Here is a 16,049-nt window from a genome sequence, read left to right on the forward strand (position 1 = left end):
TGGGGGGGATAGGGTGGTGGGAAAGGCGGGAAGAGACTGGACAAAAATCGTGCACCTATGGATGAGGACAGTGGGTGGGGAGTGAGGGCAGATGGTGGGGCGGGAACTGGGAGGAGGGGAGTTATGGGGGGGGGAAGAGAAACAAATGTAATAATCTGAACAATAAAGATTTAATTTAAAAAAGGACATATTGTAGTGACCCTCCCTCTGTCAGAAACTGCATTATCAGAGGTAGAAGATACATATGTCTCATAATTATATGTTTCAAAATGTAAGTTAGGGAGTCACAATATGAAAATTTTGTGGTTGAGGAAAAAGCCTAGCTCATTATGAACTAGGCTATTATGAACCCCCCAAAAACCTGTTGTATACATCTGGAAGTCTTGGAGCAGATAGAGTTGTGGTTTAATGTTGGGCTGAGTGGTGAGAGAGTGAGAGCCTCAACCTCAGTCAGGGTAGGAAGGAAGTGGAGGGAGAAACAGGGGGGATGCCTGTCTCTGGAAAAGAATAAGCTGGTGCAGATGGACCCGAGGCTCCTCTGACCTCCCTGGCTGCTGGTGTTGGGTATCTAGGATGGGAAGGTTGGCTAGCAAAGTTGATGTTGGACTGAGCATATCAGCCACAATTTAATCCTTTTATTTCTCACTGAAGAAATACAAAGAGGACCTCCCTACCCCCATCAGATCTTTTCCCAGTTTGAAAGGGGATGAGGTGGCTAATGGGCCCCAGAAGACATTGGAGCCCTGATGATTTGAGAAAAGGGGTTCTGTGTAGGTGGGGGAACAGTGTAAAAAACCATAGCAAGGACTGAAGGAAGATGACCTAATCACACAAGTTTACCTATGATAGGCACTGTTCAGCTGGAGGCAGAAGAAGCTGTGGGTGGAGATATTTTTGTGATATATAAGTCTGCTACCTCACTGTTATGTATCACCAAAAAGTAAGGCTTTTCCTCCCTAAAATATTTCATATATAATCAAAAATTAATGGAGAGAAGATTCCCTTTTATTCCTTTCACCCTAGCTTCTCCTAGTGGTTCTCAAGGGGTCTAATAGAGAGAGGTGAACATTCTGTTTGGGGTTGGGGTACATAGGTTTTTGTCTCCTGGTGGGTCACTAAGCATTTCTGGCCATGCCTTTTTGGGCCCAAATTAACCTGCATTTCCTCCTGGCTATATAAGTCTGCTCCAATTGGCCGATAACTATTGAAGTTGGGTTGACAGGCTCATCATAGCATTCTCTGAACTTTTGTGTATATTTGAGATTCTATATTATAAAAAAATTAAATTTTAAGTTGCTCTAAATTAAGTAAAAATTTAAAAAAAAGGTAAGCCAAAAAGTTAAAAAAACAAAACTAAATTGGAAATCTGTTATCTTTTTAGCTGACTCTCATTTGAAATGATCCAAATCATTTTCCATTTATCATTTATTCATTCAGCAGGTATCTTTTGAGGATATACCCTGTGTGAGACAGCCTGTTAGGGTACCCTGGGACTAGGAGGGCATAACATAGACTTCTTCTTTTGTGGTCTTGCAGACAATAGGACGGTGTTGGTAATACCATGGTACAGTGAGTGATGTATGAAGTGGTGTGCAACTCCAGTGATCTCAAGCTTAGGAGACGTAGGGAAGACTTCTTTCAGTAGTTGACATGGAGCTAGGCTTTGAAGGTTATGGTGTGTTTTAGACACGTGATGAAAAGATGAAAGACATTTTATTTTTATAGATTAAGAAAGGCAGAAACCATACACCAGGACTTTAGAGGTACAGGAGGCTGCGAAGGCAGGACTGCCACACAGCCAGCCTGATTTGACAGGATTAGCTAATAGGAGAGGACAGGTGGCTCAGTTCTGCTGCCAGGGGAATGCCTCCTATGAGGAGGCTTGAAAGGACATGGGGGTTGGCAAGGCCAGTTAGGGGACTTCTGTGAAACAAATAATGAGATGCACAATTAAGGGAGTAGTAGTCTCCCTAACTCTTTTTCCTCAACCCCCAAAATTCTAAATGTGTTCTTCAGGAGACAGGAGCGATTTAATAATTGGGAAAGTACTTTATGACCTGTTAGATGCTATACAAAATGTTAATTATATTTGGAAGAAAACTAAGAAAAGAAAACCTTTATGTGTTTTATGGATTTTGTTACTTATTATAAGCTTCCTAAAGGCAGGGTTTTTGTTTGTTTGTTTGTTTATATTTTTATTGACTTGAGAGAGGAAGGGAGAGGGGGAGAGAGATAGAAACATCAATGATGAGAATCATCGATCGGTTGCCTCCTGCACACCACCTACTGGGGATCGAGCCCGCAACCCAGGCATGTGCCCTGACTGGGAATCGAACCTGGGACCCTGTAATCCACAGGCCAGTGCTCTATCCACTGAGCAAAACGGGCCTGGGCAGGATTTTTTTTTTTTTTTACTGTTGTTTTGCCATGCAGTTGGTGGTGTTTTTTTGTTTTGTTTTGTTTTTTTTTTTTATGGATCTTAGCTGTGTATAAGAGGAAATTAAGGTTTAATGTAGCTTTTTATGTTTTCTTAGTTATTATGTACAACACTCAGAACATCAGGGAAGATATCATTAAACAGAGGGAAAAAATGGGGAGGGGTTGAGGAGATTTCATCAGACCAGTTTAGAATACAGATATTTGGCTATATCTAAATTTTTTAAAATTCGCGAACCTGGATATGTGCCCTGACTGAGAATCGAACCCACAACCTTTCAGTGCACGGGACAGTGCTCCAACCAACTAAGCCACACCAGCTAGGGCTATATTTTAATTTTTTAACTATCTGAAATTCATCTCAGTGAATATTTGGTCTTTTTAAGCTTAGCTACTTGTGTTAGGGATATTTCCTGAAATTGTTAAATTGCTCATCAGTAATGTCACAGGAAATAGTAAAAAGGAAAATGTGAACAAAGAGGTGATTAAATTTATAAATGTAAATACCTAGAACACTTTTTATTCTCAAGTCTCAAAAAGATTTTTAATATAGTAAAAGCATAATTTTTAAAACACGAAAATTTTAGGTTATATTATTTTCATGGATATTTTCTAGAAAAATAATTATTTTTAACATTTTTTATTAACAATCTTGCAGTGGAGTAACCCTAGGATACATTTTCTAACTGTTAACAAGTTTAAACACTAATATTTGAGGAATTAAATACAGCTTCACTGTATACCACATTATTTCTATGGGTTGAGAATTGGGCATGGAGTGGGTATAAGAGTTATGCCAGTAATAATAAATTACATGTAAATTTTAATAATTACTGAAATGATTTATCAACTTGTTTCTCTTGGGAGAAACTGAGGCTATAATAAAAACGTATCAATTGATTTCCTCTTATGGATGTATTTATGTAGTTGTATTTAAATGTCTTATTTTCCTTCTATAAAATGTTTTTAAAAGCTATGTTATTCTTTGATATGGCAGGCTTTTTGTAACATAAAGCCCCTTTAAACAGCATTTATAGTTTTTGTTAGTGAAGGTTGTTACAGGGCCATTCTAGCTTCTCGCTTTTATCACTAAATGCATTTTAGCTAGTTATCAGATACACAGTGGGAAGCTAGGAGCAAATTAGAAGAGAAGGGAAATGGGCCTTCTCATGAACATCTTTCTAATGAATCAAGGAATCCACAGCAGTGGCATCAACCTGCTACATAATCATTTCTCCATGTTCCTGCCTTGGTAGGGAGTTGTCTCAACAGCACTGATTCGAGAGCAGAGAGCATGGAAAGTCAGATGGAAGCCTTTCCTCTGATAAGTTAAAAATAGGCACTTAAAGCCATCTTGTTAGAGGAATGAAATTTTTAAAATGTTTTTATTGATTTCAGAGAAGAAGGGAGAGGGAGAGAGAGATAGAAACATCAGTGATGCGAGAGAATCATTGATCGACTGCCTCCTGTGTGCCCTGACTGGGAATTGAACCGTGACCTCCTGGTTCATAGGTCGATGCTCAACCACTGAGCCACTCCAGCTGGGCAGGAATGAAAATTTTTAATTAAAGAATATGGCCCTGGCTGTGTGTTTCAGTTGATTGGAGCATTGTCCCTTGCAACAAAAGGTTTTGGATTTGATTCCCGGTCAGGGCACATACCCAGGTTGCGGGTCCAATCCCCATTCAGGGCACATATGGGAACAACCAATTGATGTTTCTCTCTAAAAAGAATATCTGTAAGCCCTTCATAACCCTGAAGCAGTTATGGATATATATCTTTTATGTGACTTAAATAAGTAAATCTGTGCACATGTACATTTGATTATGTGAAGAAGTATCATTTTCTCCAGTGGTGCTGCTGTATTTATTTGATTGATTGATTGGTTGGTTTACTGGTTAAGGAAAGCTTTATTGATGGAGAAGGTGCCAACCAAGAAGATGGGATCTATGCTGCTGTTATGTCAAACACTAGAGGCCCGATGCACAAAATTCGTGCAAGAGTAGGCCTTTCTTCCCCCGGCTGCCGTCACCGGCTTCCCTCCGCCATCCAGGACCCGGGCTTCCCTTGCAGCCCTGGCTTTGTCCGGAAGGTCGTCTGGAAGGATGTCCGGTCTAATTAGCATATTATGCTTTTATTATTATAGATATTACAGGTTTCTCTCTTGGATGTATCTTCAGAGCCTGAAACATTCTCATAAAGAACCTTAGCAGTTGTAGATCTCAAATATTTGGACAGTGAACTTGATTTTTGGCAAGAGCCCAAAGCTATTTAGAGTTAAGTGCAGAGGAGTAAGATGGGTGTAAGCTGGTTAGTGCCCTTTTGGGTTCAAAATGAGGTATAAAGATAAAATAATGAGACATTTTCTTCTGTGACACATAAGCTTCCTCCAGATGAAGAATTTAAGAGTAGTTTTAAGCGAGAGCAGCATTCTTGGAATAAGGTCTAGTTTCCCATTAGGGCGCTTGGAAGGATTATGTTCATATGAATGCTTGACCTCGGGCATGTAAAGCAAAATAATCCGGACATCCATTAACTTGGTGCCATGACACCTTCCCCATAGGACTGTTGTAAAGATGAAATGAGATCATGTTTGTAAGCTCTAAGCCCCTGTGTTTGGCATACGGTAAGCTCTCAATAATTGTTAGCTATATGTCATAATAATAGCTTTATAATGGTACCTAAGGGTAAGGAGAGCTCTTAATGAAAGTTATAAAGATTCAGAAAGCATTAAAATGGTAAGATACCTGGGTTTATATAATAGACAGTAGCATTTCTTTAAGGATACATTTGGGGTAAACACTATAATTAGTTTTAATGGTCATAACTTTGCTAACAACTGAGACTGTTTTCTGAGAGGTTACTGAGATTTTCTAAGTGATTAGATTAGTCTCAATAAAATTTGATTTTGAAATATTATTCTAAGCTTCTCATTACTGATATAGAGATATAAGGGTTTCAATGAAGTCAGAGAAATTGTTATGTTTGATATCAGCTTTTAAAGTGTGGTATTTTAAGATACTATAAGCTTGCTGGATTTATAATCTTATGGATATCTGGGAGTAGAAAATAATCTAATTGATTATTTTTTGCATATGGAGTATATTTAATGCCTTGCTTTGCTGTATTATTAAAGTAAAAATTATTTAACTCAGGATTTGAGATTCTTATTATTAAAGTGGCAAATATTAAATGATTTCTGATTTGAAAAGAACTCAAAACCATGCATCTATAGCTATTTTCTCCTCATCGTTGTATACATTTTATAGCATACAATTTAGTGCCTTAATTATAAGAAAAGATAAACATCTTTTTAGTTTTATAGCTATCTTGATTAATTTTTAGTAAGTGTTTTTCTCAGTAAAATACTTTCAAATTTACATTTACAATTTTTTTCAGCTTTCCTTTTAGCAAGGCAGAGAGACAGATGTCATGTGATTTGGTTGCTGTTGGCAAGAAGAGTGAGAACTTCCATCCAGTGTTTGAACATCTTAAATCAGCTCAGAATACTGAAAACAAATCTACAGGAGAATTTTCTCAGGAAATCATAACTGTAATTAATCAAATTAAAGGTTGGTATATTTTGCACATACATTAGGGATAACACAAGAATAATGTACTGACTTTCCATGAGATATAGGAAAATATCTGTGATATTGTAATAGTAATTCATATTCATTATCAGCTAGATCATTAATTAGGAAATCGGTTGAAGAGAGTAGCAAATATTAATTCAAGCCTAGTTGTTTATTTAATTACTAGAGGCCCAGTGCACAAAATTCGTGCATGGGTATGGTCCCTAGGCCTGGCCTGCAATCAGGGCCATCTTCCCCAGCTGCCCTCAGCCAACCCCGCTCCCCCGCTGCCACCCACCCCCGGTTCCCTGTTCGCCATTACATGGTCCAGCAGTCGTTCTGGTCGTTTTGCCATTGGGGTCAATTTGCATAAACAGTGCAAATCCTATATAGGAGCCTGATGCATGGGTGGGGGCCAGCTGGCCTGCCCTGAAGGGGGTCCCAGATAGGGGTAGGGGGAGCCCCTTAAGGTGTGGGGCCACCTGGGCAGGGGCCAACCCCAATCAGGGTAGGGGTTCCCGCTAGGGGGCGGGGCTGGCCTGAGCAAGGGGCTGAGGGTGGTTTGTAGGCCAGCTATGCTCCCAATCAGGGTGGGGGTCCCTGCTGGGGGCGGGGAGCCAGCCTGGGCGAGGGGCCGCCAGGGATTTGCAGGCTGGCCATGCCCCCATTGGGGTGGGGTCCCCGCTAGGGGGCGGGGCCAGCCTGGGTGAGGGGCCTGGGGTGGTTGCAGGCCAGCCACGCCCCTAATTGGGATGGGGGTCCCCACTGGGGATGGGGCCAGCCTGGGAAAGGGGCCTGGGGCAGTTTCCAGGCTGGCCAAACCCCCTCTCCCCACCCCCAGCTTTATCAGGAAGGATGTCTGGAAGACGTCCAGTCTAATTAGCATATTAGCATTTTATTAATATAGATTATTTTAAAGAGTACTAGATTCTCAAGGTAGCATGACACCTAGGCCTAGCTATGCTTTATATGTAGTTCCAATAACCTGGCGCTTCAACTCATAGTAGATTATAAATCAAAAGTTACAAAGGGAGAGGTTGGCTGCTGCAAAAACCTGTGAACTGAGAGCAGCAAGAAACAATAACTGATAACAGAACATGAAGGAGGAAGCAACAAAACCAGATATGAATCTATGGGTTAAGAAATCTGGTGACATTCTTTTTTTTAATACTCTTTTTAAAAATAGTTTTTCTTGATTGCAGAGAGAGGAAGAGGGAGAAAGAGATAGAAACATCATTGAGAGAGAAAAATTGATTGGCTGCCTCCTACACACCCCCTTCTGGGGAATGAGCCCACAACCCAGACATGTGCCCTGACCAAGAATGGAGTCTGAGACCTCCTGGTGCGTGGGATGACGCTCAACCAACTGAGCCACCACACAGGCTGTATTTAATGCCCATGAGGGCATTACAGGACTTTGTGCCAGAAGGATGATGCTTAGTGATCAATAAAAGATTCCAGTTTGATTTGGCATACTTTATAACATTAGGGAGTTGTATAATAAATAAAGATTTGCATTGACTCATTTTGTTATGCTGGCCAATTTCTATTAATTGAAAAATTTAGTCATGTAGAACAACTTTTCCTAAATGATCCTGTGTAAATAAGGTAATTATGGGTATTATAAACTAGACACCTTTGAGAATTCCAAAATTTTTATTTTATATATCTTATTAGATAATTACATTAATCTTTTCTTTTTTTAAAAAAAAATATATTTTATTGGTTTTTTACAGAGAGGAAGGGAGAGAGATAGTTAGAAACATCAATGAGAGAGAAACATCAATCAGCTGCCTCCTGCACATCCCCCACTGGGGATGTGCCCGCAACCCAGGTACATGCCCTTGACCGGAATCGAACCTGGGACCCTTCAGTCCGCAGGCTGACGCTCTATTCACTGAGCCAAACCGGTTTCGGCTACATTAATCTTTTCTTACATTCATAAAAACATATTTCAAAAAAATGAATTATTTTCTCTGCATCCCTCAAACTATGGCATATATTTACTTTGACGTACTAATATAAGGTCTGAAACAATTCGCCTTCTTAGTTCCAGCCCCTCTTACCCAAAGGAAGTGTGATTCTTGGCAGAAAGGGAGCTGGCATTGCAGAAAAAATCCAGGCGATTATCTCAGAACAATAACTGCAAGTTAGGAGAAATGATTGCTTAAGTAGCGTTCTGATGAGTCAAATGTATTATCTTTCTCTCTCTCCTGTTAAAAGCCTGCAGCATAGCTGATTTCAGAATGTCTTCATGAACTTCAGTTAATGTTAAATGGCATTAGGAGGCCTTCTGTGATATGTAAACATAACATTTAGCATTTGTTCAGAATCATTTTTATATTTCTGGGTTGTTTTTCGAGTTACTTTTCACTCGAGGTGAACTAGAGCTTCTCAAATACAGTAGTTCTTGTCTTGGAGAAAAAAGGTCCTCACTATGAGAAAGCTACTGTCTTTTCCCCCAACAAGTAAGCAGGCATGTCAAACAGGAACAGAATCTATGGGTTAATAAATCAGGTACATTACTATTGCTTGGGCTTGAGAAAGCATGGGAGCACTATGAATACTGTGGAATGTTTAGGTCCCACATATTTTTAAGAGAATACAGTTTGGATGATTTTTAATCCTTTCTTCCTGTGCTTATATATATAATCTTTTAAATGCAATCAGTTTTACAATGAGATAAAACTTCCTTTTTTTCCCCCCAGCAAATACTTTTCCATCATCTGACGTTACTCTACATGAGCGTTTCTCAAAAATACAAGATACACCAACTACAAAAGGTGCAAATGAAATTAAATCGAAATTAGATCCAGAAATTTACAGGTAATGGTTAATTACTATATGCCCACTTAACTCATGTGAATAAGCCTCAGAAGAGATGCGGGAAGGTGCTGCCTCCTGGGCTTGCTGTAGACTCTAGGACTGGATTTCCTACCTAAAAATAGGACAAACCCAAGCAGGTACTGGGGCCTGTGCACTGTGATGGGATAGGTTGTACTGAAGCCATTGACTAGCATTGTTTAATGTGGAGGACTTTGAAAATATTTTCCTACCTAACTTTGATTCTGCTGTGTCTATAGTAATTGCTTAGTGAAGTTATCACTGGAAGAATGAAAGACAGTTGTCGAGCCATTGAAATCATGGGTTGCTTCATGTGGTCAGAAGTGGCTGTTCTGAGAACAGCTGGATGAAAGCATATATGTCTTCTGCTACTGGCACCTGTTTTGTGAGCTGAGTTGAAGCAATGTTAGAATGCAGTAGATCACTGGAGTAAAGTTTAAGGTTACACAAACTAGTGATTTGAGAACCACTAAGGTGTCACTGGGGGCTGTTCAAAGGATATGAATGTCTTGGGAAACTGCCACATAGATGAAAAACTACCTCATGGCAAGTTTCTTTTGCTTCCTCCAAGACACACCAGTTTTGCTTCAAATTCCATTCTGTAGTAATGGAATGAAGGTATCAGTGTATAACATAATCATTTGATTGTAATATGTCTTTATTATTTTAGGAAAATAGATATGTGTTTGGCTGAGTTTCGGAATAAACAAAATACGGTATGTGGTTCAGAACAGGTAAGTGCATACAATTTTTGTTGCGAGATTATTTTATCATTGGCATACGGAATGGAAAAGGAAACTGGGGATGGGGAGTAACAAAAAGGGAGTTAAAGTAGATGAAGAAGAAGGATTGAGATCCAAGAATCTGAAACTTACAAAGCTCTCCATCGGATTCTAGTTATTGGCCAGGTTGCAGAAAGACAACTTACAAAAGACAAAAATATTCCCTAAGAGAGACAGTCCCTAAGGGCAACTGCTTTGTAAAATTGACACAAAATTGTAACCTTTAATATTCATTCCAGACTTTACACTGAAAAGCTTGTAGAAAGTATGTTTGATACCTAGTTTTTCCAAAGTAGTTGCATAATGTATTTTTAAATCGTATGTAGAGTGAATGCAAAAGAACTTAGTTTTATTTGATATTGTCCTTCTGTTTATTGTAAAATGTGTGAAAGAGTATATGGAATATGAACAAGCAAAATAATGGAAATAATGCTGAATTTTTTTATTGTCACGTGTTGTGTGTGGTGGTTCCCACCCCAGACCTCCCGTGACCCATTTCTTGGCTAATTAGAAAAACTGTCATAACTAGCCAAGCGGGAAGAAACATGGCTCTTGTTTTAGAAGTATATTAAGTTCTAAAAGAGCTGCTGGTTTATTCACTGAGAGTAAAGAGTTTTTCTTAAGGGGAGATTTTAATACATTTCTGATAGAATAAATAAATGTTTTATTTGTGAATGGTTACAATTTTTATTGAACTTATGGAGATAGGTTAGTTTATTAAATAAATGAAATTTTCAGAAAATTTCTACTTATCAAAGTACTGTAATCAACTTAAAGGAAATTGGAGGGTTTTTAAAAATTAGAGGCTAAAAAAATCCTCTAATCTAACCCCTTAACACAAAAATCTGGTTTGGTCATCTTTTCTTGCAGTCCTACCTCTAGCATTTTACCATAGTCACTATCATAGGATAGGCAGTTCTCCATGCTTTTTTTCTTTTTACTTAAACTGTAATAACACCTGTGACCTTTTATGATTGAGGCTCTTAAGTTTCAATTAAATTTTTTTCAAACACTTTAATAAACGTTTTTATGATAACTTCCACATTAGCATAATTTAAATGCTTGTACATTATTCCTTTGACTTAAATTTACCATAAAATCATTCTTCCCTTCCCCTTTAATTTTTTTATATTTAAGTTGCTTTTCATTGTTTTTTTGTTGTTATTTTAAATATAGCACTTTGAATATATTTGGGTAGATAGCCTTTTCTTTGGAATAGAGTCCCAGAAGTGGGATTCCTGGTTCAATGCCATAAGCTTTTCTTACTCAGTATCTAAAAATATTTTTATTAATTTACACTACAATTAGTTGGATGAGTACAAGATAACTTACTTAGGACTTTTGCTTAAGGTTCTTTTTAGATATGGTCTTTGTGCAACTAACAGTAATGTGAATGGTTTGTCTTCTGTCAAAATTCCTCAGACTCAGGTCAAAATAATAGATCCAAATGACCTACGACATGACATTGAAAGAAGGAGAAAAGAACGGTTACAGAATGAAGATGAGCACAGTTTTCACATAGATAGTGCTGCAGAGAGGTAATCAGTAGATGAAAAACATCCTGTTATCAGGGAGTTTTTGGTATTAGCATATATTTTTCAATTATTTTTGTGTGGTGATAATTTTAATTTTAGCATAAGGATTTAATCCTTCAAATCTATTTTATATATTTAGGTAGAATCTATTAAAATGGTTCAAGTTATTCACTGATCATCATATGCTGTTTGATTTAAATAACAAAAATTATGAGGAGTAAGTGAATATTTAAGGTCTTGATAATTCGAGAAAAGAGTATAACAGTTTTTTAAATATTAGCAAGAGCCAGGACCAGCAAGTTTATGGATTATTTGGCTCAAGCTGATTCAAACTCAGACACATTTTGCCCTTTAGATTCTGGTATTCTTTGAATATTGCAAAATTTGCTGAGGTCAGTGCAGTTCTCTTCATGAATGTCTGACCATGAAACAAGCAGGTGTAGTAGAAAATGCAAGGAGCCCTAGCCAGTTTGGCTCAGTGGCTATAGCGTTGGCCTGCAGACGGAAGGATCCTGGGTTCAATTCCGGTCAAGGGCACATGCCGGGGTTGCGGGCTCAGTTCCCAGTAGGTGGCATGCAGGAGACAGGAGACTGGAGTTTGAACTCCACCTCTGCCAGTTTGTAAGCTCTTGGGCATACTTGCTTAGTTTCCTCTCTAAAATGAGAATAATCAATTGGCAATGGAGAGGTTAGAATAGTAAATGGGCTGGTACATGCAAAGTACATAAGCCATGCCATGGCAAATTGATTGGCAGTAGATTCTTGTTTTTCCTTCCCATACTTATGCCTCTTTTTAGGGGCTCTGAGTATTGTAGGTTGGCCCCAGTTCATCTCTAGTTTTAAAAACTATATGGAACTCATAGTAACGGTGGGACTCTATGTGATTATGTGGTGTAATTGAATGGGACAAAATTTCCAGTTCACCCCAATAGTTCTCATACTATTTGGATCTCCCAGAAAATGTGAATATATGACTAGAAAGGGCAAATGCCAATTCCCTTCCCATGGTCCTTAGTGTCAAATTACTGATATTTGACTAGATTTTTAAGTCTATGGTTAACTAGGTCTTAAGTCAGAATATATGGAGTTTGTTTAAAACTGGACTTGATTCTGACAATAAGTTTGGGACCAATTAAAAGATAGCAAAACTGTGTTGAGGCATATAAAAAATTGAAAGTAAAATAGTAGCTCGGCCGGCGAGGCTCAGTGGTTGAGCGTGGACTTATAAACCAGGAGGTGATGGTTCAGGTTGCGGGCTTGGTCCCCAGTGTGGGGCATGCAGGAGGCAGCCAGTCATTGATTCTCTCTCATGAGTGACGTTTCTATATCTCTCTCTCCCTTCCTCTTCAAAATCAATAAAAACATGTATATATTTTTTAAAAGTTTAAATCTCATTCCTTGGTAGGTGAAAGTGACACAAGCTCTCATGCTTTTCTTGACTCAGCAAGTGTAAGAGACTCAGTGTACCAAGAAAGAGGATTTTAAAAACAGTTAAGACAATCAACAAATAAAGGCCATGGAATGCTTCAGAATATATCTTCACACTTTGAGCACTGAATTCAACGCCTGGCTCTGTAGTGACTGACATTAAACAATTTATTTCGTCTCTATTTCCTCAGCTGTAAAACAGATAAGAATTATACTTACCTCACAGTGGTGGTTAAGACTAAGTAGAGTGATGCATGGAAGGCACAGAATAGCTGGTCAGTGATACATATTATTAATGTTAGCCTTGAGGATGGTGCTGTAGCATGCAAAGATTTTTTCCTGCAAGATGTCTTTTGCTGGGTCAGTTGGTGAGGTAGTGGAAGCATGAAGTTTGTGTGTTTTTTTAATTGAGATATTGCCATAAAATTCACCCTTTGAAAGTGAACGAACAATTCAGTATTTTTTTAGTATACTCACAAAATTGTATAACTGTTACCACTATCTAATTCCCAAGCATTTTCATCATGCCCAAAAGAAACCCTGTACCCATTAGTTGTCACTTCTTATATGTCCTTCTGCCCTGCCCCTGGCAAGCACTGATCTACTTTCTGTCTGTTTTGACTATTCTTGACATTTCATATCATTTCAGTCATCTAATATGTGGCCTTTTGTGACTGTTTTTATGTACCAAAATGTTTTCAACATTCCTCTATGTAACATGAATATTCCTTTTATGGCTGAATAATATTCCATTGTGTGGACATGTCACATTCTGTTTATCCACTCACCAAATTGATGGATATTTGGGTTGTTTCTACTGTTTGGCAATTGTGACTAATGGTGCTGTGAAAATTTGTGTGCACATTTTTTTTGTGGACATATGTTCTCATTTTTGTATACACTTAGGTTTGGAATTGCTGCGTCATTGATAACTTTGCTGAACTAGAATTAACTTTATAGAAATCTTTTATTCATATATTCAACAAATATTTATATATTTAATTTCTATGTTCTAGTCATTATTTAAGCACTGGGCATACAGTGAAAAGCTATACACCAAGCATTTGCCCTCATGAAGCTTATAATTTAATTGTAAGAGAAAGAAAAAATAAATATATTTCAGTCAGGGTAGGTAAAAGTAAGGCAGAGAGGAACTTTAATAGAGTGATAGCGTGTTATGATTTTACTTACAATAGTTATGGAATGCACTTATGTTTGTGTGCTTTTTAAAATTGAGCAGGGATGTGATTATGTGCATTAGCCATAGGGTTTTTTAGAAGGGATAGTGCAAATGTGAAGACCTTGAGGCAGAATCACACTTGCTCTTGTCTAAGGATTAGAAAGGGGCCAATGGGGTTGTAACACAGTGAAAAAGGGAGAGAGTTCGATAAGACCAAATCACAAAGGACATTGGAGAACATGAAGACTTTGTAATTTACTTTGAGGGAGATTAGAAAACATTTTGGTTTCTAATCCGAGAAGAGACATAATCTCATTAAATTTTAAAAGGATCACTGTGCTTGTTGGGTGGAAAATGAACTGTAAGAGTAGAGGAACAATCCTTTCATGTAAAAAAAAAAAATTAGAGGCAGGAAGGCAGAGCATGGTAGGGTAGAGCCTTTGGAACCAGGCTCCTTCGATCTTACTCCAGATAGCCCCTGCACATGGCGCTTGCCTGGTAGTCCAAGATGAGCATTTGTGCCCTAGCCATCATGTCCACGTTCCAGCCTTTTCTTTAAAGACTTCCTGGAATTTCCATGTGATACTTTAGCAACATTGGTCTTAATTTAGTCTCCTGGCCATGCCTAGCTGCAGGGAGGCTGGGAAATATGTTCTTTAACTTGGACACTCATTTGCCTGGTCAAAAAATCAAATATAAAAATCTATAAAAGTTTTATTGTGGTAAAATATGCATATCATACATTTTACCATTTTTAAGTGTACAGTTAATTGGCATTAGGTACATTCACAATGTTGTGCAACCATCACCACTGTTCACTTCCAGAAGTTTTTAATCTTCTTAAACAGGAACTCTGTACAAAGTAAACTCTAACTCCCCATACACCGTGCCCCCAGCCCCTGATATTCTTTCTGTCTCTCTGAATTTGCCTATTGTAGTTACATGTATATATGTAAGTAGAATCTTACAGTAATCATCCTTTTGTGTCTGGCTTATTTGACTTATAATGTTTTTCATCCATGTTGTGTCATATGTCAGAGTTCTAGTCTTTTTTAAAACTTCATTCCTTTATAAAGCGGAATGATATGCCATTGTATGGATATCCTCATCTTGTTTTTCTGTTGATGGACATTTGGGTTTCCATCTTTTGGCTATTGTGAACATTGGTGTTGTCATCTTTTTTATTATAGCCACTCTAGTGGGCATAAAGTATTATTTAATTGGCATTTTGATTTGCATTTCTCTAGTGACTAATGCTGTTGAGCATCTTTCCATGTGCTTTTTGTGTCTTCTTTGGAAAGTATCTATTCAAATCCTTTGTCCATTTTTAAAATTGGATTCTTGTATTTTTAATATTGAGGTGTAATGGTTATTTATAATTCTGGATACTACTCCCTTATCAGACAGGCACTTTGCAAAGAGGATATTTTAAATAAAGTCCATCAAGTAGTAGAACATGCTAGCAGTAAACAGCTGAAAGAATATAACAAAGTTGAAAAACAAAAATATAAGACATTCTTAATTTAACTAGTCAGAGATGACCACTATTAATGTTTAGTACATTTTCTATAATTTATTTATTTATTTCTGGGCATATATGTGTATATTTTAAATAATTGAAATTATCCTTATGATGTGGCTTTGCACCCTATTTTTTGATTTACTATCATTATCAGGAGTATTTTGACAGAAAATAGGGTGGGGTTCTTGTTGTTGTGTTTTTTTTTTTTTTACATTTCAAAAAAACCTGAATGGCTAATTCATGTCAGGTTCTGGGGTCAGAGCTAGGGCCACAAAACAAACCATCCACGGTGTCTCCTCTGAAGGGATCAGCTTGCAGGGTGAAACAGACAGGTGCCCCAGCAGTTACACATGCAAGTGATCAGGTAGAGACCTGAGATGCTACATATGCATTTAGCAGGGGTGCCTAGGCCACCATAGAGGGGTCTGGGAAAGCCTTCCTGGAACAGGTGCAAGTGGAGCTAAATCTGGAAGTTGCTCTAAGTTAGAAGGAACTTACCACAGAAGGAAGTACACATGCAAAGGCGTGGAAGCAGGAGAGACTGTGCCAGGAGCCACATGCAGCTAAATGTTCCTGAAGCTCAGTGTGCATGCTGGGGAGGGAGAATGGAATGAAGCAGCCAGGCAAGCAGCAAGGGACAGAGCAAGAAGGGCCTCAGGGATCATGATGAAGAGTGTGGATTTTGTCCCCATGTCACTGAGGGACAGAGACCTGTGGGATGGACTGAAGCAGGGCCGAGGCAGTGAG

At 38.3% G+C, this 16,049-nt stretch overlaps 1 protein-coding gene across 2 annotated transcripts in view; it reads left to right on the forward strand.

Moving 5' to 3' along the window:
* Positions 1 to 16,049, forward strand: part of LOC102770778 (chromosome unknown open reading frame, human CXorf23) — a 50,718-nt gene that overhangs the window by 14,544 nt on the left and 20,125 nt on the right. The window contains exons 5-8 of one of the 2 annotated variants that reach the window (XM_015564874.1): positions 5,836 to 6,008; positions 8,720 to 8,837; positions 9,526 to 9,589; positions 11,060 to 11,175. In XM_015564874.1, coding sequence (XP_015420360.1) covers positions 5,836 to 6,008; positions 8,720 to 8,837; positions 9,526 to 9,589; positions 11,060 to 11,175 — 471 coding nt within the window. The remainder of the gene's footprint in view (positions 1 to 5,835; positions 6,009 to 8,719; positions 8,838 to 9,525; positions 9,590 to 11,059; positions 11,176 to 16,049) is intronic. The other variant, XM_015564875.1, reaches the window with a different exon arrangement.

This window comes from Myotis davidii, unplaced genomic scaffold (genome assembly GCF_000327345.1).
Source record: "Myotis davidii unplaced genomic scaffold, ASM32734v1 scaffold161, whole genome shotgun sequence".
In the NCBI taxonomy this organism is placed as follows: Eukaryota; Metazoa; Chordata; class Mammalia; order Chiroptera; family Vespertilionidae; genus Myotis; species Myotis davidii.